Source organism: Oncorhynchus clarkii, chromosome 21, assembly GCF_045791955.1.
Source record: "Oncorhynchus clarkii lewisi isolate Uvic-CL-2024 chromosome 21, UVic_Ocla_1.0, whole genome shotgun sequence".
NCBI classification, from domain to species: domain Eukaryota; kingdom Metazoa; phylum Chordata; class Actinopteri; order Salmoniformes; family Salmonidae; genus Oncorhynchus; species Oncorhynchus clarkii.
Window position 1 is genome coordinate 27,457,429 of NC_092167.1, and position 24,086 is coordinate 27,481,514.

The 24,086-nt window shown below is 44.8% G+C and overlaps 1 protein-coding gene across 1 annotated transcript in view; it reads right to left on the reverse strand.

The window, feature by feature from the left end:
• Positions 1–24,086, reverse strand: part of LOC139378815 (collagen alpha-5(IV) chain-like) — a 96,567-nt gene that overhangs the window by 27,541 nt on the left and 44,940 nt on the right. Inside the window, exons 12-33 of the mRNA XM_071121337.1 lie at positions 23,572–23,613; positions 23,360–23,452; positions 22,532–22,585; positions 20,002–20,103; positions 18,990–19,043; positions 18,646–18,687; positions 18,318–18,411; positions 16,934–17,221; positions 16,629–16,718; positions 16,260–16,330; positions 15,787–15,978; positions 15,219–15,387; positions 14,724–14,816; positions 14,390–14,494; positions 13,986–14,083; positions 9,471–9,621; positions 8,280–8,393; positions 3,506–3,673; positions 2,639–2,728; positions 2,218–2,364; positions 1,986–2,084; positions 1,220–1,309 (exon numbers count right to left, since the gene is read on the reverse strand). Coding sequence (XP_070977438.1) covers positions 1,220–1,309; positions 1,986–2,084; positions 2,218–2,364; positions 2,639–2,728; positions 3,506–3,673; positions 8,280–8,393; positions 9,471–9,621; positions 13,986–14,083; positions 14,390–14,494; positions 14,724–14,816; positions 15,219–15,387; positions 15,787–15,978; positions 16,260–16,330; positions 16,629–16,718; positions 16,934–17,221; positions 18,318–18,411; positions 18,646–18,687; positions 18,990–19,043; positions 20,002–20,103; positions 22,532–22,585; positions 23,360–23,452; positions 23,572–23,613 — 2,446 coding nt within the window. The remainder of the gene's footprint in view (positions 1–1,219; positions 1,310–1,985; positions 2,085–2,217; positions 2,365–2,638; positions 2,729–3,505; positions 3,674–8,279; positions 8,394–9,470; positions 9,622–13,985; positions 14,084–14,389; positions 14,495–14,723; positions 14,817–15,218; positions 15,388–15,786; positions 15,979–16,259; positions 16,331–16,628; positions 16,719–16,933; positions 17,222–18,317; positions 18,412–18,645; positions 18,688–18,989; positions 19,044–20,001; positions 20,104–22,531; positions 22,586–23,359; positions 23,453–23,571; positions 23,614–24,086) is intronic.

Below are 24,086 nucleotides of genomic sequence, written 5' to 3' on the forward strand. Positions count from 1 at the left end.
TTGTTGGTTATTACTGCATTGTCGGAACTAGAAGCACAAGCATTTCGCTACACTCGCATTAACATCTGCTAACCATGTGTATGTGACAAATAAAATTTGATTTGATTTGATTTGATTTGATTTATGAGGTTATAGAACATGATGGTGATGGTGGGGATATGTGGTTATAGAACATGATGGTGGGGATATGAGGTTATAGAACATGATGGTGGGGATATGAGGTTATAGAACATGATGGTGATGGTGGGGATATGGGGTTATAGAACATAATGGTGATGGTGGGGATATGAGGTTATAGAACATGATGGTGGGGATATGAGGTTATAGAACATGATGGTGATGGTTGGGATATGAGGTTATAGAACATAATGGTGGGGATATGAGGTTATAGAACATAATGGTGGGGATATGAGGTTATTGAACATGATGGTGGGGATATGAGGTTATAGAACATGATGGTGGGGATATGAGGTTATAGAACATGATGGTGGGGATATGAGGTTATAGAACATAATGGTGGGGATATGAGGTTATAGAACATGATGGTGGGGATATGAGGTTATAGAACATGATGGTGATGGTGGGGATATGAGGTTATAGAACATGATGGTGGGGATATGAGGTTATAGAACATGATGGTGATGGTGGGGATATGGGGTTATAGAACATAATGGTGATGGTGGGGATATGAGGTTATAGAACATGATGGTGGGGATATGAGGTTATAGAACATGATGGTGATGGTTGGGATATGAGGTTATAGAACATAATGGTGGGGATATGAGGTTATAGAACATAATGGTGGGGATATGAGGTTATTGAACATGATGGTGGGGATATGAGGTTATAGAACATGATGGTGGGGATATGAGGTTATAGAACATGATGGTGGGGATATGAGGTTATAGAACATAATGGTGGGGATATGAGGTTATAGAACATGATGGTGGGGATATGAGGTTATAGAACATGATGGTGATGGTGGGGATATGAGGTTATAGAACATGATGGTTGGGATATGAGGTTATTGAACATGATGGTGGGGATATGAGGTTATAGAACATGATGGTGGGGATATGAGGTTATAGAACATGATGATGATGGTAGGGATATGAGGTTATAGAACATGATGGTAGGGATATGAGGTTATAAAACGTGATGATGGGGATATGTGGTTATAACACATGATGGTGGGGATATGGGGTGGTCTAATACCCACCTGGGAAGCCCATCTCTCCCATGTTGCCTTTAGCTCCTGGGGCTCCTGGTGAGCCTGATCCTCCAGGGATACCTGCGTCTCCTTTGGGACCTGAACACGGCAGAGGAAATTAGGAGTTAGTGTTCAGTAGAGGACATTATGGGGCTGAAACATATCTTGAGGTATGCATGGTACTTGGAAATATGCATGTTTTATAAGCCCATTTGGGTTGAGCATCCTGAAGATGCAAGACACATAATAAAACAAGAAACGTAGGATGACTGTGCTAGTGTTCAGTAGAGGTCATTCTGGAGGGATGACTATACTAGTGTTCAGTAGAGGTCATTCTGGAGGGATGACTGTACTAGTGTTCAGTAGAGGTCATTCTGGAGGGATGACTGTACTAGTGTTCAGTAGAGGTCATTCTGGAGGGATTACTGTACTAGTGTTCAGTAGAGGTCATTATGAAGGGATGACTGTACTAGTGTTCAGTAGAGGACATTCTGGAGGGATGACTGTACTAGTGTTTAGTAGAGGTCATTCTGGAGGGATGACTGTACTAGTGTTCAGTAGAGGACATCTGGAAGGATGACTGTACTAGTGTTCAGTAGAGGTCATTATGGATGGATGACTGTACCAGTGTTCAGTAGAGGACATTCTGGAGGGATGACTGTACTAGTGTTTAGTAGAGGTCATTCTGGAGGGATGACTGTACTAGTGCTCAGTAGAGGACATTCTGGAGGGATGGGTGCACAAGAGGATGAGTTTCTAGATAGTATGAGTATACCTTGAGGTCCTGGCAACCCAGGTCGTCCGTCCTGTCCTGGTATACCAGCGTCTCCAGGGAGACCAGGGATACCCTTTTGACCTGGCAGTCCACCTAAACCTACACACCACAAAAAACACAGGAAACAGTAAGGACAGTGAGACAAAGCTGCGTTCTTAGCAGTCTACATCAGTCAGTCAGAAACAGGCCGAGAGAGAGACAGGCAGATAAACAGACAGAGAGAAAGACGTACCTGGTGCTCCTGGTTCTCCCTTCCCACCCTTCAGTTCCTGGGGAGGAATGCTGGGTCCTGGGAGTCCCGCAATACCGGGCTCTCCCCTGTCTCCCTTCAGACCTGAACCGCCAGGCCCACCTGGTCGCCCTGGGAAACCATCGTCACCTGGAGGAAGGAGACACAAAGAGTCAGAGGGTCTATTATCGAAGACACATACAGTACCAATATGTGTGTACACCAACGTGTGTGTTTATGTGTTTGTGTGTGGGCTCCTTATAGCTAGCGCAGCAGATGTTTTGGACTAGTTTGTTTGAATGTAAGACCTGTGGTCACATTAACAACATTAATGTTATAAAGTTATTGTTCAATTTATCGTTATAACTCAGTCAATTTGTGTCCATATCGGCCAGCTCTAGTGTGTGTGTGTGTGTGCGCGTACCTTTAGGTCCAGGGAAGCCGGGGGCTCCGGGGTTCCCAGGGGATCCCAAAGGTCCGGGAGCTCCCATCACACCCATGTCTCCTTTACCACCTGTTGATGGACAGACTTTTGACTGGCAATTCCCCATCAAGACAGGGTGAAGGTCAGCGACACTGTCTGTGTCCCATATCGCACCCTATTCCCTATATAGTGCATTACTTTTGACTAGAGTCCATATATAGGGAATAGGGTGCCATTTGGGATGGAGGTAGAGTAACAACAATGTCCAACAGAAAATAAAGAGAGAGAAAGGTAGTCAGTGTGACATCATACTGGCCAGTCCATATTTAATTATATATTTAACCTTTATTTAACTAGGCAAGTCACAAAGAACAAATTCTTATTTACAATGACGGCCTAACCCGGCCAAACCCTAATCTGGACGACGCTGGGCCAATTTTGCGCCGCCCTTTTGGGACTCCCAATCACGGCCGATTGTGATACAGCCTGGAAACGAACCAGGGTCTGTAGTGACGCCTCTAGCACTGAGATGCAGTGCCTTAGACCGCCGCGCCACTCGGGAGCTCATATACTGTATGTAGATTACACAGAAAGAGATTTGGAACCAGATATAGACGAGACTGAAATAAACACACAGGCTGCGTTATCACATGCAGCCCAATTCTGACCTTATGCCACTAATTAGTCTTTTGACCAGTCAGATCAGATCTTTTGCCAAGAATTGGGCTGCCTATGTAAACCAGCAATAGAATCTGATTTCTTACAGTCCATTCATAACACAGAAAAAGATTGAAAACTAGACAGACTAGACTAAAACAGACACATAGATTAGGAAGGTTTGATGTTGGTGTCGGTCTGTTATCCTACCAGGCAGGCCAGGCAGTCCGTCTCGGCCAGGGCCACCAGGGTTACCCTGTGGTCCAACTCCCCCGGGGTTGCCGGGGAAACCGGGACTTCCTCTGTCGCCTGGCAACCCTGGAATGTCCAGGCCGGGAGAACCGGGGTCTCCCTTCTCACCGTTGGCGCCTGAGTATCCTGAAATGCGAGGAATCAATAACAGAGTGAGGACAGATTCTCACTTCCTGATCAGCATCTGCCCATTATCTATAACCTCATAGAAGGTCAATTTTGACAAATGCCAAAGATAATATTTGGTCTTACGCACATTTGATGGACAATAAAGCTTTTTGAACTTGACTTTAAGCGCTAGTGGAATCTCTCTACTTATGATTAGTGACTATTCAACACATTATAAAGGTTCCATTTGTCGGTCCAGAATAGGTCAAAAGACCTCATTTTCTATTATTATATATATTTTTTTTTAAAGGTATGTTTTATTTAACCTTTATTTAACTAGGCAAGTCAGTTAAAGAACAAATTCTTATTTACAATGACGGCCTACAACGGCCAAACCCGGACGACACTGGGCGACACACTATGGGACTCCCAATCACAGACAGTTGTGATACAGCCTGGATTCAAACCAGGGTGTCTGTAGTGACACCTCAAGCACTGAGATGCTGTGCCTTAGACCGCTGAGCCACTCGGGAGCCCCAAGAGTAAAGATAGCTGGAGTAAAGATGTCACACCAAACAGATGTACAGTCCCTTAACCAATCAACCAATCACACAGAAATACAGTACCAATCAACCAATCAGCTGCCAGATAGAGACTATCGTCCAGACCGGCTGTGGTACAATACCTTTCTCGCCTTGAGGTCAAAGGTCAGAAGAGGGCGTATATTCAAAATGGGGCGGAGTGGATGAGGAACATCACAGAGTAAGAAAGAGAGGTGGGGAAGGGGGGATGAGGGTTTACAATGCTCTACGTCTATCCAACATGACATACTGTACATGATGGTGGAGCCTTCAGAACTGTGAGTGCCATGAGTGGAGGTGAATAAAGAGTTTGTTGTGGCAGGCACAAAAGAAGAGTGTGACTAATGACATACAGTTGAGGTCGGAAGTTTACATACACCTTAACCAAATACATTTAAACTCAGTTTTTCACAATTCCTGACACTTAATCCTAGTAAAAAAGTCCCTGTTTTAGGTCAGATAGGATGACCACTTTATTTTAAGAATGTGAAATGTCAGAATAATAGTAGAGAATGATTTATTTCAGATGTTATTTCTTTCATCGCATTCCCAGTGGGTCAGAAGTTTACATACACTCAATTAGTATTTGGTAGCATTGCCTTTAAATTGTTCAACTTGGGTCAAACGTATTGTGGGAAGCTTTGGCCCATTCCTCCTGACAGAGCTGGTGTAACTGAGTCAGGTTTGTAGACCTCCTTGCTCGCACATGCTTTTTCAGTTCTACCCACAAATGTTAGAAGGGATTGAGGTCAGGGCTTTGTGACGGCCACTCCAATACCTTGACTTTGTTGTCCTTAAGCCATTTTGCCACAACTTTGGAAGTATGCTTGGGGTCATTGTCTATTTGGAAGACCATTTGCGACCAAGCTTTAACTTCGTGACTGATGTCTTGAGATGTTGCTTCAATATATCCACAAAAAGTTCCTATCTCATGATGCTATCTATTTTGTGAAGTGCACCAGTCCCTCCTGTGGCAAAGCTCCCCCACAACATGATGCTGCCACCCCCGTGCTTCACGGTTGGGATGGTGTTCTTCAGCTTGCAAGCCTCCCCCCTTTTCCTCCAAACATAACAGGGTCATTATGGCCAAACAGTTCTATTTTTGTTTCATCAGACCAGAGGACATTTCTCCAAAAAGTACGATCTTTGTCCCCATGTGCAGTTGCAAACCGTAGTCTGGCTTTTTTATGGCGGTTTTGGAGCAGTGGCTTCTTCCTTACTGAGCGGCCTTTCAGGTTATGACGATATAGGACTTGTTTTACTGTGGATATAGATACTTTTCTACCTGTTTCCTCCAGCATCTTCACAAGGTCCTTTGCTGTTGCTCTGTGATTGATTTGCACTTGTCGCACCAAAGTACGTTTATCACGAAGAGACAGAACGCGTCTCCTTCCTGAACGGTTGCGTGGTCCCATGGTGTTTATACTTAGGTACTATTGTTTGTACAGATGAACGTGGTACCTTCAGGCATTTGGAAATTGCTCCCAAGGATGAACCAGACTTGTGGAGGTCTACAATTTTTTTCTGAGGTCATGGCTGATTTCTTTTTATTTTCCCATGATGTCAAGCAAAGAGGCACTGAGTTTGAAGGTAGGCCTTGAAATACATCCAAAGGTCCCCCTCCAATTGACTCAAGTTATGTCAATTAGCCTATCAGAAGCTTCTAAAGCCATGACATAATTTTCTGGAATTTTCCAAGCTGTTTAAAGGCACAGTCAACGTAGTGTATGTAAACTTCTGACCCACTGGAATTGTGATTCAGTGAATTATAAGTTAAATAATCTGTCTGTAAACAATTGTTGGAAAAATGACTTGTGTCATGCACAAAGTAGATGTCCTAACCGACTTGCCAAAACTTTAGTGTGCTAACAAGAAATTTGTGAAGTGGTTGAAAAATTAGTTTTAATGACTCCAACCAAAGTGTATGTAAACTTCCGACTTCAACTGTATTAGTTTTAAAGAGGAAGGCAAATTGTGAACAAAGTGGCAAAAACAAGTGCAGGAAAAGTGAACTTGGAACTGTGTGGGTGGGTGACAGCTAGCAGCTTCACAAGTGAGCATCGCCAACGAGACTGTGACAACATGCAAAATAAGAAGAGCAATGAGAAGACTGTTGTGAGGAGAGATGAGAAGAAGAATAAGAGTGAACTCCCAAGATCAGGAAATGGCTACCATCGATGACTGATAACCCAGAATGCATCTCTCTGAGATGCAATCGTCACATGATCACCCATGGTGACATCATTCAGTGCACAACAAACAAACAAACCCTTTACAAACCCTTTAACCCCTTACAAACCCTTTACAAACCCTTTAACCCCTTACAAACCCTTTACAAACCCTTTAACCCCTTACAAACTGTTTACAAACCCTTTACAAACCCTTTAACCTCTTACAAACCCTTTAACCGCTTACAAACCCTTTAACCAGTTGGATATAGGGGGCGCTCTTTTAATTTTTGGATGAAAAACGTTCCCGTTTTAAACAAGATGTCACGAAAAGATGCTCGACTATGCATATAATTGACAGCTTTGCAAATAAAACACTCTGACGTTTCCAAAACTGCAAATATATTGTCTGTGAGTGCCACAGAACTGATGTTACAGGCGAAACCCAGATAAAAATCCAATCAGGAAGTGCCGCATTTTTTAAAACCGCCTCATGCCAATGACTCCTTATATGGCTGTGAAGGAGCTAGGAGTCAGCTTACGTTTTCCACGTTTTCCCCAAGGTGTCTACAGCATTGTGACGTCTTTTTAGGCATTTCCATTGGAGAATGGCTGTAAGAGACCATATAGGGCGAGTGGTCGCATGGTGTCTCCCGGAGAAAACATTGCGTAAAATACTGAGGTAGCCATTTTTCCAATCGTTTCTTATGAGAAACCAACTGCCTCGACGGATATATTATCGAATACATATGTTAAAAACACCTTGAGGATGGATCCTAAAACAACGTTTGCTGTGTTTCTGTCGATATTATGGAGTTAATTTTGAAAAAAGTTCGGCATTGTAATGGTAGCATTTTCCGGTCGATTTCTCAGCCAAGCATGATGAACAAACGGGAGCTATTTCGCCTCCAAAAATAATATTTTTGGAAAAAAGGAAAATTTGCTATCTAACTGAGTGAAAGCATCTGAAGTTCTTCAAAGGTAAATTATTTAATTTGGTTGCTTTTCTTATTTTTGTGAAAATGTTGCCTGCTGCCACCTCTTACAAACCCTTTAACCTCTTACAAACCCTTTAACCTCTTACAAACCCTTTAACCTCTTACAAACCCTTTAACCTCTTACAAACCCTTTAACCTCTTACAAATCCTTTAACCTCTTACAAACCCTTTAACCTCTTACAAACCCTTTAACCTCTTACAAACTCTTTAACCTCTTACAAACCCTTTAACCGCTTACAAACCCTTTAACCGCTTACAAACCCTTTAACCTCTTACAAACCCTTTAACCTCTTACAAGCCCTTTATAAACCCTTTACAAAGCATTTAACCTCTTACAAACCCTTTACAAACCATTTAACCTCTTACAAACTGTTTACAAACTGTTTGGTGCTCAAAAGCCTTGCAGAGGAATGGTGTTACTTTCCTAATAACAAGTGAGACAACATAGCCTGAACCACATAGCCAGTCCTTTGAGATTCTGTACATAATAAACATTCATATGAGTTATGAGTATGTGGTGAAGGTGATAATGCACATACCAATCTGTGACTGAGACAATACATTCGAGATAACACATATTGAGTCATCTCAACAGAATGTTAACGTGTCGAAAACAAAAATAGAACAAAATATTGTATTTCGAAAATACAGCATAAATATACATACATGGTTTTCTCACGAATTATACTTTGCAGAGGTTCAATATGATAAAAATTCTTAGCATTAGGTACAAATTATGGTGATACTACAAGGTCCGCTGTAAGCAACTAGATACAAATGCCATAAATCAAAACTAGACGTCTATCTCTAATCAAACTATTAATCTATGAATCAAACCTGATTTTTGTCTCGTCAAAGGTCAGCTAGGTTGTCTTACCTGGAGAGCCCATGGGTCCTGGGGGTCCAATGGGGCCGGGGATGCCCTGAGAGCCGATGGAGGGCGAACCTGGAGGGCCACGGGCTCCGGATATACCAGGGATACCAGAGTCACCTGGAAGAGACAAACAAATACAGAACACACACACCTGTTAACAAAATAATACCAACTGGCTAGCTACCTAACAGGTGTACCAGGGATACCAGAGTAACCTGGGAGACAAACAGGTACAGAACACACACTTGTTAACATGGCAATACCAACTAACTAGCTGGCTAACAGAATACGTTTTATCTGGACCAGTGGTGGCTCCTCCGGGGAGGAAGGGGAGGACCATCCTCCTCAGTGAATTTCAGATTTTTTTTATATGGCTTTACTGTCAGTGGTTTCTAATTAAATGTGCCTTTAAAGATGACTAAGTTATTATTTACTCTTTTTAACAGCTAGTTCTCCTCTGGGTACATTGACTTCATTACAAAACCTAGAAAACCTATGTTCTCACCCCCTTTCATAGACTTACACAGTAATTTTAGTTAATTATTAACTTTCAGAGGACATCCTCCAACCTACCAGAGCTCTTGCAGCATGAACTGACATGTTGTCCAGCCAATCAAAGGATCAGAGAATTAATCTAGTACTAAAAGCATAAACTACAGATAGCTAGCACTGCAGTATGTTAAATGTGATGAGTAGTAGAAAGACAATAGTTGAACAGTCTTGAACAAATTAATTTCCTTAAAATAAATCAATAGCTAGCTCGTCTAGAGTATCATGTAGCATAAAGCTATCGATGTTACATTGAGCTGGGGGAATGGAATATGAACGACAGTCATCCAATATGCTGTAATATAAAAAAAGGCCTCGCTCATAAAAAAAGAATCGTCCTCCCTCTTCTTAAACAGCACCGACGGCCACTGATCTGGACTAAGTATAACTTTTATTGAAGACACCACTGAGCATGCTGTTAGTCTAGAACTAGGCTTAACCTGTGTCTGGAAAAATCTGACCAGAAATAATGAGGCAAGATTAGAGTATGATATTGTTGATCTATAAAAAGAGTAAATAATAACTTAAAAAGCACTTTAATTTGAAACCACTGACAGAAAAGCCATATTTTCAGTATAGGTGGATCTTCAGTGTTCCTAAGCTCCTAACTCCAACCGACTACACCAATAAAAGTTGGAACCGTACCTTTGGCACCAGGGCCACCGTCGAAGCCAGAACGTCCGGGCGAGCCGGGGTTGCCGGGGAAACCGGAGTCTCCTTTGGGTCCAGGTAATCCTTTGGGTCCAGGAAAACCTGGAGGGCCCTGGGGACCTGGAAGCCCGAATCCTGGCTCTCCCTATCACACACACACACACACACAAATAGAAAACTCAAATGAATCCCCAAACACACACAAATGTAGACATTGTTAAAAAAAATATATATATATTTTTTATTTAACCTTTAGTTAACTAGGCAGGTCAGTTAAGAACAAATTCTTATTTTTAGCCTCCTGCGTGGACGGGGGCTGGGATTAAAAATAAAAACAAATTAAATAAAAATATAGGACAAAACACACGACAAGAGAGACAACACAACACTACATAAAGAGAGACCTAAGATAACAACATAGCATGGCAGCAACACATGACAACACAGCATGGTAGCAACACAACATGACAACAACATGGTAGAAACACAACATGGCAGCAGCACAACATGGTACAAACATAATTGGTCACAGACAACAGCACAAAGGGCAATACATCACGCAAAGCAGCCACAACTGTCAGTAAGAGTGTCCATGATTGAGACTTTGAATTGCAAGATTGAGATAAAACTGTCCAGTTTGAGTGTTTGTTGCAGCTCATTCCAGTTGCTAGCTGCAGCGAACTGAAAAGACAAGCAACCCAGGGATGTGTGTGCTTTGGGGACCTTTAACAGAATGTGACTGGCAGAACGGGTGTTGTGTGTGTAGGATGAGGGCTGAGTTAGATATCTCAGATAGGGGGGGAGTGAGGCCCAAGAGGGTTTTATAAATAAGAATCAACCAGTGGGTCTTGCGACGGGTATATAGAGATGACCAGTTTACAGAAGAGTATAGAGTGCAGTGATGTGTCCTACAAGGAGCATTGGTGTCACACCCTGATCTGTTTCACCTGTCTTTGTGCTTTTCTCCACCCCCCACCAGGTGTCTCCCATCTCCCCTCATTATCCCCTGTGTATTCATACCTGTGTTCTCTGTTTGTCTGTTGCCAGTTCGTTTTGTTAGTGAAGCCTACCAGCGTTGTTCCCCTTGCTCCTGTCTTTTCTATAGTTCCCGTTTTCTAGTTTTGCCGGCGTTGACCATTCTGCCTGCCCTGACCCTGAGCCTGCATGCCATCATGTACCTTGCCCCACCACACTGGATTATTGACCTCTGCCTTCCCTGACCCTGAGACTGCCTGCCGTTCTGTACCTTTTGGACTCTGATCTGGATTACTGACATCTGTCACCCAAGTCAAGACGTTTAGCCTGCTCCCTTTTCTAGTAATAAACTTTTGTTACTTCGACACTGTCTGTATCTGGGTCTTCGCTAATATGTGATAGTACGAACTGGCCATGACTGACCCAGCAGACTCAGACCAGCTCCACAATGCTGTCTCCCTGCAAGGAGCCACCATTGGACGACACACACGACCTCTCCGCCATTCCCGCGGAGTACCAGGACCTCAGGGAGGTTTTCAGTAAGGCCCGGGCCACTTCACTCCCTCCACACCGAACCTATGACTGCGGGATCGACCTTCTCCCAGGCACCACACTGCCCCAGGGACGACTGTACTCTCTGTCGGGTCCGGCGAATAAGGCAATGGAGACCTACATAGAGGACAACCTATCTGCAGGGTTCATCCGTCCTTCTGCCTCCCCCGCCGGCGCATGGTTCTTCTTTGTGGAGAAGAAGGACAAAACCCTGCGCCCGTGCATCAACTACAGGGGCCTCAACGACATCACGGTGAAGAACCGCTACCCACTACCACTCATCTCCAGGGAACTACTGTGTTCTCCAAGCTGGATCTACGGAACGCCTACCACCTGGTGCGGATACATGAAGGGGACGAGTGGAAGACAGCCTTCAACATGGTCAGCGGTCACTACGAGTTTCTGGTCATGCCATTTGTCCTTACCAACGCCCCAGCTGTGTTCCAGGCTCTGGTTAATGATGTTCTCCGAGACATGTTGAACCAGCATGTCTTTGTCTACCTCTGCCCAAGAACACGTGCTCCATGTCCTCCTGGAGAACCAGCTTTTTGTGACCACAGAGAAGTCCATCGCTCCACCATCCCCTTCCTGGGTTACATCATCGCTACAGGTAGTGTACAGATGGATCCTGGGAAGGTGAGAGAGGTTGTGGATTGGCCCCAGCCTACATCCAGGGTGCAGCTGCAACGTTTTCTGGGATTCTCCAACTTTTAGCCGCTTTATCAGTGTTACAGCACCCTGGCTTCCCCCTGTCTACACTCACCTCTCCCAAGGTTCCGTCCATGTGGTCCCCAGCTGCTGACCAGGCGTTCCAGGATCTCAAACACCGTTTCACCACAGCTCCCATCTTGGTTCATCCGCCAGTTCGTGGTGGAGGCCGATGCTTCAGATGTCAGAGTGGGGGCTGTCCTGTCCCAGCGTTCTGCCCTGGACCTCAAGGTACATCCCTGTGCATTCTCCCATCGCCTCAACACCACAGAGAGGAACTACAATGTGGGGAACCGTGAGCTTCTCATGGTGAAGATGGTGTTGGAGGCGTGGAGGCACTGGCTGGAGGGGGCGGAACATCCGTTCATTGTGTGGACCGACCACAAGAACCTGGAATATCTCTGTACTGCCAAGCGTCTCAATTCCAGGCAAGCTAGGTGGGCCCTGCTCTTCTTCCGGTTCAACTTCTCCCTCTCCTACCGACCAGGATCCAAGAACATCAAGCCAGATGCGCTGTCAATGCGAAGACCATCCTTCCCACCTCGTGTCTGGCAACAGCACTCAGCTGGGGAATAGGGAAGCAGGTCCGTGAGGCGCAGAATTCCCAGACGAACCCCTGGGGGGGCCAGATAACCGGATGTTTGTGCATGATGCTGTCAGCTCCTCGGTCCTGGAGTGGGCCCACTCCTCCAGGCTTGCCTGCCACCTGGGCTCCCGTTGGACCCTGCCCTTTGTGCAACAACGCTTTTGGTGGCCTAAAATGGTCCCGGACTTTCGTCCTCGGTTGGGAGGAAAAGCTATACTACTAGCTAAATGTGGTGTGGCCATGTTCCTTTGACTGCTCTGTGCGCAGAACAAAACTCTTTGTCAAGCTCCGGCTGGTCTTCTTCAACCATGGCCTGTCCCTCATCGTCCCTGATGAGGGACCCGTCCCGGGTCTTCCCCCGTCTGATGGCAACACAGTAGTGAACCGGTTTTCCAAAGCCGCCCACTTCATTCCTCTTCCTAAGCTCTCCCTCTGCTAAAGAGACAGCCCAACTCAAGGTGCAGCACGTCTTCTGGATCCATGGACACCCGGCAGACATGGGTCCTCAATTCTCATCCCGGTTCCAGTCAGCTCTTCAGGGCATCATGGCTGCTGGGAAGGCAACCCTTCATCCACATCTTCTACGATTTGAAACTTTCAGTCGCTTGTGCTCTGTTAAATCCTGTGTGTTAAACCCAGTCTGACCTTCAGTTGGGAGGAAAAGCTATACTACTAGCTAAATGTGGTGTGGCCATGTTCCTTTGACTGCTCTGTGCAGGTCTGTCTACATTCAGTCTTAACCTTAGCTTGATACAATGCTATCCAGTTTGGATTCTCATTGCTATAATTCCCTTTGGAATTAGCTGGATTTATGCATAAATTGGTCATCAAATTTGATCTGATCGTTATCTAAGTCACAACAATAGACAAACATAGTATGCTTAAATTAATAGTGCACAAAATAATGCACAGCACACCAACATCGAAACCTCATCCCAACTGTAAAGTATGGTGGAGGGAGCATCATGGTTTGGGGCTGCTTTGCTGCCTCAGGGCCTGGACAGCTTGCTATCATCGAAGGAAAAATTCTCAAGTTTATCAAGACGTTTTGCAGGAGAATGTAAGGCTATCTGTCCGCAAATTGAAGCTCAACAGAAGTTGGTTGATACAACAAGACAACGACCCAAAACACAGAAGTAAATCAACAACAGAATGTCTTCAACAGAAGAAAATACGCCTTCTGGAGTGGCCCAGTCAGAGTCCTGACCTCAACCCGATTGAGTTGCTGTGGCATGACCTCAAGAGAGCAGTTCACACCAGACATCCCAAGAATACTGCTGAACTGAAACAGTTTTGGAAAGAGGAATGGTCCAAAATTCCACCTGACCTTTGTGCAGGTCTGATCCGCAACTATAGAAAACGTTTGGTTGAGGTTATTGCTGCCAAAGGAGGGTCAACCAGTTATTAAATCCAAGGGTTCACATACTTTCCCCACCCTGCACTGTGAATGTTTACACGGTGTGTTCAATAAAGACATGAAAACGTATAATTGTTTGTGTGTTATTAGTTTAAGCAGACTGTGTTTGTCTATTGTTGTGACCGATCAGATTACATTTTATGACCAATTTATGCAGAAATCTAGGTATTTCCAAAGGATTCACATACTTTTTCTTGACACTGTAAATTATTATGTTAATCTGTAACTAGTACAGTATTAAGATCCATCTATAGTAGTGTCGTTGTGGTACCTTAGCTCCAGGTCCACCTGGCTCACCGGGGAGGCCGTCCACTCCTGGTCTTCCTGGACCCCCGGGACCACCTGGCACACCAGATGAGCCTGGGAATCCTGCGGGCGGGGACAGGTGAGTGATTGTGATAATTATTTATAGTATAAGGCACTACTGTAAAACACACAAATTACTCTGTGCTATGGTGCTATGAGAGAGATCATGGCTGTGCCATCTTGTGTGGACGTCAGGGTCTTAAGCCTAGTCCGAGACTAAAAAGCATGTTCAGTGGAGATTCTCCATTGAAAATGCTTCTTAGTCCAGGATGAGGCTTAATCTGTGTTCCGGAAATCGGTCCATGAAGTTTATATTATAACCATACAGGTGACCGTGAATGTATACCTGCCCAGGTATTTAGTGTTTACCTTTAGCGCCGGGGGGTCCTGGCAGTCCAATGCCGGAGAGGCCGGGGTCGCCCTTGGCACCTGGTAAGCCGGGGAAACCGGGCTGTCCTGGCCCGCCGGGGTTGCCTGTGGACACACAAATGAACACTTTGTTTTGGCAAACATTTACTACACTACTACTAAACAGTTCACTAGCGCATACTTCATAAAATTACATCAAATAGTCCCCCAAACAACACCAAACATCTGTGCTGTCTGTTACCTTACTGCCGTCATCATCATTCTGGATGAAAGTTTATGCCTATCCGTTCAGGTGGGTGTGAACCTGTGCAGGTAAAGATGACATGCTATTTACCTGGGTTTCCAGGAAGACCGGGGTCTCCATCCTGTCCCCTGGGTCCTGGGAGTCCCTTCTCTGCTATCGTTTGACCCGGCTCACCTTTAGTGCCTATAGGTCAGGGGTCAAAGGCCGAGGGTCAAAGGTTAGGGAATAAGGGTACAAGAGAGTTGTAGTCATTAGAAGAGCAGCAGGTAAAGCTAATGGTAAAAGTATGATACCAATGAAATAACACAACCTTCCGGGACCCCGGGTGTGTCAGTGTGTCTCACTTTTATCAACATTTCAGTTACTTTTAGAAAAAAAAGGGTTCCAAAAAGGTTATTTGGCTATCCCCATAGAATAACCCCTTTTGGTTCTATGTAGAACCCTCTGTGGAACGGGTTCAAGATGGAATCCAAGATGGAATTCTAACGTGAACCATAACGGGTTCTTCAAAAGGTTCTCCTGTGAGGACAGTTTTCTAAGAGTATACATCCCTGGTTTTCAAGTATATCAGACAATATATCTTACCTGGTGATCCAGGTGTTCCCGTTCTCCCTGAGACGCCCTGAACACCCTTCTCTCCAGGGGGTCCCTGGGGGCCGAAGCCTGGGGATCCGGGGCCACCCCTGTCACCTGGGAGACCCTGCAGACCGGGCTCACCTGGAGGCCCTCGCTCACCCTTCACTAACAGAGAACCCTGCAGAGGAGTGGAGAGGGGTTAATATATAATGCTATGTAGTGGGAGAAATGAATGGATGGATAGATGGATAGATAGATGGAGATAGGGATGGAGGGAAAGAGGTAAGGTGAAGGGATGGATGGAGGGAGGGGGAGAGGAACAGCTGGATGGGATAAATGGATGGATGGATGAAGGGAGGGAGGGAGGGATGAACAGAGAGATGGAAGGAGACATGAAGGGATGAGGTGGGATGGATGGATAGATAGATGGGTGGAGGAAGGTAGGGAGGGATAGAGAGCAGGAGGGATAGAAAGAAAGAAGATAAGGTTGGATGGATGAGTGGAGAGGGGAGAGGATGAAGAAATATATGAATAGATAAATGGAGGGAAGGAGAGAGATGGACACTTTGCTACTCACAGATGTTCCTTTGGGTCCAGGAGCTCCAGGAACTCCATTGCGACCAGGTCCTCCGTCCAGACCAGGCAGGCCAGGGGGTCCGGGGAACCCTGTGTCTCCCTTGTCGCCCCTCACCCCATCCACAGCAATAGCCTCACCTGGGTCACCCTTCTCTCCTGGGAAACCAGGTGCACCCTGGGGACCAGGCAAACCCTGGGGGAGAGAGGGATGGAGGAGAGAGAGATGGAAGGATGGAGGAGTCATTTAGTTACTCTATCAAGGCCACTCTAGACTCGAAGGGGCAGTTTCCCGGTTACAGATTAAACCTAATCCTGGATTAAAAAGCATTTTCAATGGAGATTATTGTTTAATAGTCCAGAACTAGGCTTAATTGGTGTCTGGGAAACCGGCTCCAAGTAAGTCGGTCTGTAGGTTACTATACAGTTGTGTAGACACAGCTTCAAACCAGGAAGTGACAAACAGGAAGTACTTACAGAAGAACCTGAGGGCCCTGGGCCACCTGGATATCCTCTGTCACCTTTAGCCCCTGGTCCTCCTGGTCCACCTGAGAGCGGGAGGAGAGAGGAGAGAGGGTGGAGAGAGAGGTAAAAGGAGAGAATGATGAGAGAGAGGTGTTGTGTACAGCATTGTGTTATGGTGGACTGCACATTGCAAAATCAGGTGTGTGTTTTCTCCTCTTTACTCTGTCTTATTCCCTACCAGGTGAGGATATTCCAGGTCGCAATTGTAAATGAGAACCTGTTCTCAACTTGCCTACCTGGTTAAATAAGGGTTAAATAAAAAATACATTTTAAAAAACAGGTAGGGAGACAGGTGACCAGGTGAGAGAGGTGCAGTCTTACCTGGGAACCCGGGAGGCCCGGGAGGGCCTGGTGCTCCAGGGATGGAGTTCCCACGTGAGAAACAGTTCACACAGGTTTCTCCCTTGTCACCTGAGAGAGACAGACAAGTAAGTAAGTAGGTAGCTAAGGGGAAAGACAGACATAGAAGCCAGTTGGGATCATTTCAATGACACATTTGTTCGTTCATTATTAGCCACAGTAACATAACACAATAATGTCTCTCTCATGACAGTACTCTGGAAGTATACAACAGAGAACACAAAAAACAAAAAAACATACTCTCTCTTTCTCTCTCTCCGACCCACCTTTCTGTCCAGTCTCTCCTTGAAACCCTCTGTCTCCTTGTTGTCCTGGTAAGCCGGGGGCCCCTCCTAAACAGTTCCCGCCCCCTGTGGAGACCCCTGCGGCCCCGGGAGGGCCTGGTGGTCCCTGAAGCCCAGGGGTCCCATTTCGTCCTGGGGGCCCAGGGAGGGAGATGCCTGGCTGGCCCTCGTCTCCCTTCTGGCCCCTCTCTCCTGGGAAGCCTGGGGAACCGGGTTGGCCTACACCTCCGGTACCTGGGGTTCCTGGTTGGCCTGGAGGACCTGAGAGACCTGGGGAGGACAGGGTCAAAGGGGAAAGGTCACCATGAAAACTGGGTTATGCTCTGTATTCACCAAGCCTCTTAAAGTAGCAGTGCTGATCTAGGACCAGGTCCTCCGTGTTCATATAATCTTATTCCTTATGATCTAAACATCTAAAACTGATACTGGATCAGCTCTGAGTCGCTTTATGAATATAGGTGGGTCGTTAAACTAATTCCGTGCCTTTCGAGAAGTGTAACTTGATAAAAACAAAAGAAAACGTTGGATAAAATAAAATAAAAACTGTTTTCCCAACCCAAGAGGTTAAATGACAAAATGACAAAGTGCCTATCAAGTGTCAAATAAAGTAAGAGGTTTGACTGTAACAGGGTTAAATCATCCTAAATCAGCAATAAATCCCCTCGTGACTGTGTTGAATGGAAGCTTGTTGTGTGCAACAGGAAGTGGTAATTGAATGCAAGCTTCACAAATAAAATGACATTGTTAAAACATTTCGAGCCTTTTTATCTATGGGTAACAGGGTTGATGTGTTATGCTTGACCCGCACAGTTTTCCACCACTAAACACCAGAGAATAGCCAAAAAGAATAGAACCTGCTCACCTGCTTTTAAAAAAGTATTCAAGTATTTTATATATATATATATATATATATATATATACAGTATTTTTAAAAATATATATTTAAAAAAAAAGGAATATTCACCTTTAAATGAGGGACAGATGGAAATGAATCACTAATCACACAAAATAAATTATAATCTTCGGAAATGAATTTGTCAACGAAATAACTAGGGCTTTACAATGATGGTGGGTTTAGGTGGGTTGAAATCTTCCTAGAAGTAACACAGTGTTGACGGTGGGACATTAGCAAACCATTATTCATAATAAAAATCTGATGTATGGAATTCTCCATGTGGTCCACATGAAAGGGCACGTCATTTAATATAACACACTTTTAAAATTCAACATTGGTGCACAATTTCTACGTATCAGAGGAATGCAAAAGGTCCTCATTTCGTGGAATGACCCAGGCCCCGATTGCACTCTTTACAGCATGTGTCCACTGCAAATCAAGTCCTATCTCCTGTTGGGTAGAGTTACGTACCAGGTTGTCCTCTGTCTCCTTTCCTTCCTGATGACCCGGGGAAACCAGGCTCTCCTTTTGGCCCCACACGTGCTCCTGTCTGACCATTAATCACCTGGTAGAGTAATGGGATAGAAAGGTTACTCTTGCAATCTTGTGGTTGTAGTGGAATATTACAGGATGCAGGGGCTAGAGTAGGTTACACTGCCAATGTCAGGGTTACATTGCCATCTAGTGGACAATGTCTAAAACTACGGGAGGCCACCATCTGCCCACAACGAACGTAATAAGAGAAGGATGCTTGTGATACAATTGAATGAGTAGACAAATAGATTGTTTGATATCTCACCACGCCCGGAGGTCCAGGGTATCCACGGTCACCTTTGTCCCCCTGGGAGAGAAACAGATAGAGAGTGAGAGAGATGGATGGATGGGATGAGTGAGAGAAGAGATGGCGGAGGACACGTGGAAGGGTGAATCAGCGAGGTGTGGTGGGGGGCTGCCTTAGCTGACATACACGTCATCGGCGCCCGGGGAGCAGTTGTTGTTGGGGGTTAACTACTCGAACCAGCAACCTTTCGGGTTACTGGCCCAACGCTCCTACCCGCCAGGCTACTGCCGCCCCCAACCGTTCATGTGTTTGTAGATCTAGTTTATTGTACGGTGTAAAATAGCATCAGAGGCCAAACTCACCCTGTCACCATCCCGACCTGGCAGACCTGGGCCGCCTAGGTCTCCTTTACTACCCTGAGAAAGAGAGAGAGACCGAGAGAGAGAGACCGAGAGAGAGAGAGCGAGAGAGAGAGAGAGAGAGAGAGAGAGAGAGAGAGAGAGAGAGAGAGAGAGAGAGAGAGAGAGAGACCGAGAGAGAGAGAGAGAGAGAGAGAGAGAGAGAGAGAGAGAGAGAGAGAGAGAGAGAGACAGAGAGAGAGAGACCGAGAGAGAGAGAGCGAGAGAGAGAGAGAGAGAGAGAGAGAGAGAGAGAGAGAGAGAGAGTGAGAGAGAGAGAGAGAGAGAGATTAGATAATGACATTTGAAATGTCTCTATTCCTTAGACATTTTTGTGAGTGCTTACGGTTAATTTCTGATTGCTTATTTCACTTTTCTTTATTATCTATTTGTATCCCATGTCAATAGAGCCCTTTGAATTGAATAGAGAGAGAGAGAGAGAGAGAGAGAGAGAGAGAGAGAGAGAGAGAGAGAGAGAGAGAGACAGGGAGAGAGAGCGATAGAGAAAGATAGAGAAAGAATGAAAGATAAAGAAAGAAAGAAAGAAAGAAAGAAAGAAAAAAAGAAAGAATGAAAGAAAGAACGAAAGAAAGAAAGAACGAAAGAAAGAAAGAAAGAAAGAAAGAAAGAAAGAAAGAGAGAACGAGAGAGTCATTATCTCAGAATGTCATTAGCTCACTACTCTTTAGCAAATCAAATCAAAGTGTATTGGTTGCGTACACAAATACATTTCAGAACGAATTCAACTAACAACCCAAATAACTCTGTAACAGTAATACAAATCTAAATGCAATCTAGCAATAGTGGCCTTGTCAGTCATGCAAAAAAGAAAACTAACTGAATCTGAGAGAGAAAGAGGCAGAGGTAGATGTTGACAGATCATTCACTTACAGCATACAGATAGACAGACAGCTGGCTATAAGAACCATAGAAATAGAATGTCTAGAATCATTGTAGCTCTGTGGGCAGAACTCACAGGGAATCCAGCAGGACCTGGGTCGCCATCTTTCCCCGGTTTGCCGCGTTTGCCTGCTTCTCCAGGCTCTCCTTTCTCTCCCTTCGAACCTCCAGATACACCCTACAAAACCCAACATCGGACCGTTATCATACACACACACTACTATAGACTGATTGATTTTATTGAGTTGTCATTATAGGGTCTTCTATTATTCAGATACCTAGCTCACTGAGCAGAGAACATCATTTTAAAGATTTTAATGTGTCAAAATATACAGTATTTTGCAGGTGTATAGGCAACGTAGATACACTACATGGCCAAAGGTATGTGGACAGCAGCTCGTCGAACATCTCATTCCAAAATCATGGGCATTAATATGGAGTCGGTCTTGCTTCCATTCAGCCACAAGAGCACTGATGTTGGGCGATTGGGCCTGGCCCGCAGTCTGCGTTCCAATTCCTCCCAAAGGTGTTCGACGGGGTTGAGGTCAGGGCTCTGTGGAGGCCAGTCAAGTTCTTCAACACACACAGATCTCAACAAACCATTTTCTGTATTGACCTCGCTTTGTGAACGGGGCCATTGTCAGGCTGAAACAGGAAAGGGACACAAAGTTGGAAGCAGAGAATCGCCTGGAATGTCATTGTATGCTGTAGCGTTAAGATTTCCCTTTACTAGAGCTAAGGGGCCCAGCACGAACCATGAAAAACAGCCCCAGACCATTAGTCCTCCTCCACCAAACATTACAGTTGGCACTATGCATTCGGACTGGTAGCGTTCTCCTGGCATCCACCAAAACCCAGATTCGTCCGTCAGACTCAAAATGGTGAAGCGTTATTCATCACTCCAGAGAACGCGCTTCCACTGCTCCCGAGTCCAACGGCGGCGAGCTTTACACCACTCCAGCTGGCGCTTGGCATTGCACATGATGATCTTAGGCTTGTGTGCGGCTGCACGGCCATGGAAACCCATTCATGAAGCTCCCCTCAAACAGTTCTTGTGCTTGACTTTGCTTCCAGAGGCAGTTTGGAACTCGGTAGTGAGTGTTGCAACCCGAGGACAGACCATTTTTTTTACGTGCAACATGCTTTAGCACTCGATGGTCCCGTCCTGTGAGCTTGTGTGGCCTGTCACTTCACGGCTGAGCCGTTGTTGCTGCTAGACGTTTCCACTTCACAATAACAGCGCTTACAGTTGACCAGGACAGCTCTAGCGGGGCAGAAATTTGACAAACTGACTTGTTGGAAAGGTGGCAACCTACAGTATGACGGTGCCACTTTGAAAGTCACTGAGCTCTTCAGTATGGACTATTCTACTGTCAATGTTTGTCTATGGAGATTGCATGGCTGTCTGCTCGATTTTATACACCTGTCAGCAACGGTGTGGCGGAAATAGCCGAATCTACAAATTTTAAGGGTGTCCACATACTTTTGCCATGTAGTGTATATAGAACAATAGTTTGTGACAAGATACATATAGTATGATAGATACTGAGTGAAAACATAGATATAGAGTGGTATAGATACTGAGTGAAACATAGATACAGTGCATATCATACTGTAAGTATTCACCCCCTTGGATTTCTTCACATTTTGTTGCATTACAATGTGGGATTGAAATGGATTATTGTGATAAAAATGTACACTGATCTACACAAAATAGCTCATAATATCAAAGTGAAAAGAAAATTCTAGAAAGAAATACAATAATAAAATGTCTTGGTTATACAAGTATTCACCTCCTTTTTTACGCCAATCCTAAATAACTTCAGGAGCCCGAATTTGCTTAACAAACCATATAATAAGTTGCAATGGCTTTTGAATGTCTACCCCATCTCTGTACCCCACACAGCAATTATCTGTAAGGTCCCTAAGCCGAGTAGTGTATTTCAAGAACAGATTCAACTACAAAGACAAGGGGGCTTTTCCAATGCCTCACAAAGAAGGGCACCGATTGGTTAAAACAAAAACAAAAAAGCAGACACTGAATATCCATATCCATAGGAGATAACTGAGGATGGATCAACAGCATTGCAGTAACTCCACAATACTGACCTGAATGATAGAGTGAAAAAAACTAAGCCTGTACGGAATCCAAATGTTCCCAAACATGCATCCTTTTTGCAACAAGGCACTAAAGACTCAGGAGGGTGAATACTTATCTAATCAGGATATACCGATTTAATGTTTTACTTACTTAAACAAATTACAATGAAATCCATTTTAATACCACTTTGTAACACAATAGAAATGTGAAGAAATCCAAAGGGGACGATCACTTATGATATGCCCTGTATATAGTATTATCGATGGTGAGTGAAAACACAGATACACCAGTGGAGGCTGCTGAGGGGAGGACGGCTCATAATAATGTCCGGAACGGAGCGAATGGAATGGCATCAAATACCTGGAAACCATGTGTTTGATATATTTGATACCATTCCACTGATTCCGCTCCAGTCATTACCACGAGCCCTTCCTCCCCAATTAAGGTGCCACCGACCCCCTGTGAGATATACAGTGTGGTATGATGGATAGTGAGTGATACTCACAGGGGGACCAGTATAACCAGGATCACCGGCTGGACCAGGTAAACCTTGATCACCCTGGAAACGAAGAAGGAAATAACAACAACCAATTGTAAAAAAAACATAAACTATTGTTAATTCAGTTTTCATGAATAGTTAAGAATGAGGACATCATGTCAAACGGGTTCAAATCTGACATTTGAAAGAAATCGGCAAAATATGAATTGAAAACAATACCTTTCTCAATTAAATGCTAAACGATAGGTGGGGTATATGAAGTTGGACTACCCAGTAATATAGGACAATGGAAGTTCTCATAAAGAGGCTGAATGCCCCCATCTAGTGGTCATTGTGAGAGTTGCAGTTCCAGGAAACTAAAAGGCATGGTGGTGCTGTCAACGGGAGGCGACACATGTCAGAACACTAGGGCCAGTCGGGCTACCCCGACCTTAAACTAAGACCAAAAAGCTCAGTTTGCTTCCCATTCATTTCTACAATATAGTCCATTTTGACTTTGCAGCTGGCCCATAGCTGGAAATCGCTCAGTTCTGTCTCCTGGACAAGACGGCATCCAGTTGCAGCCAAACAGGAGCACACTCATGGCTGGCAGTTTACATTACATGTCATAACAGGAACGACTAAACCACTATTGATGTTCTACAAGATCTACAAATGACAATAAAATAAATAGGAAAAGGGAAAGAGGTAGACTGGTCCATTTTGAATGATGACACAGAAGATACTATCTTTATAGAGATCCTAATAATTCCGTGATTCCAGGGAGTTTCTGAGGTCAAAGAAATGGAAGGGATTCCTGATTAATGAGGGACAATGTGAAATGTAGAACATTACTTTCTCTCCTCTCTGGATCTCTAACTCGGTGGGTCTCTTCTGCTCCCCGACCTGTCCAGGTGGACCGGGAGGCCCCTGCAGGCCTGGATCCCCCTACACACAAACGCGCGCGCACGCACACGCACGCACACGCACACACACAAACTCATCAGTATTCAGTAGTGCAAATCTTTACCACCCATTGACGACAGTCTTTCTCTTGCTGATCCTACCTTGTCTCCTTTGGGACCTTGGAAGTTCAATCCCATGTTACCCTGTAGTAGAAGAATACCAAGACAAACACATGTATTACTGTTTTCTGTAACACTTTAGAGCCTTTAAAGCCTGCAGGTAAAATGCATTATGTACACACAGTAATATACTTTAGGAGTGTATGGACAAGTGCGTGTGCAGTAGTTGAACTGAGTGTAGTACACAGAATAGACAGTTGATCAGAGTTTATTAGCAGTGTGTGTGTGTGTGTGTGTGTGTGTGTCAAAGGTCAAATTCAGGGTGCTTCTTTTTGTCCTGTTTCACACATGTACAAGTGTGTACCCTGTACAAGTGTCTGGTGTGGATGGAAAGTTTTTTGGGGCGTATCACACTCCCCCTGAAACACCAACGGAGAGTGGGGTCACGGCGAGAGATCAGCCATTAATGAAGGCAACTCTGGTGCAATTAGGGTCAATTTTTCACCTAGTCGCCTAGTCGCTCTAACCGCTAGGCTACCTAACGCCCCAGGGTGTGT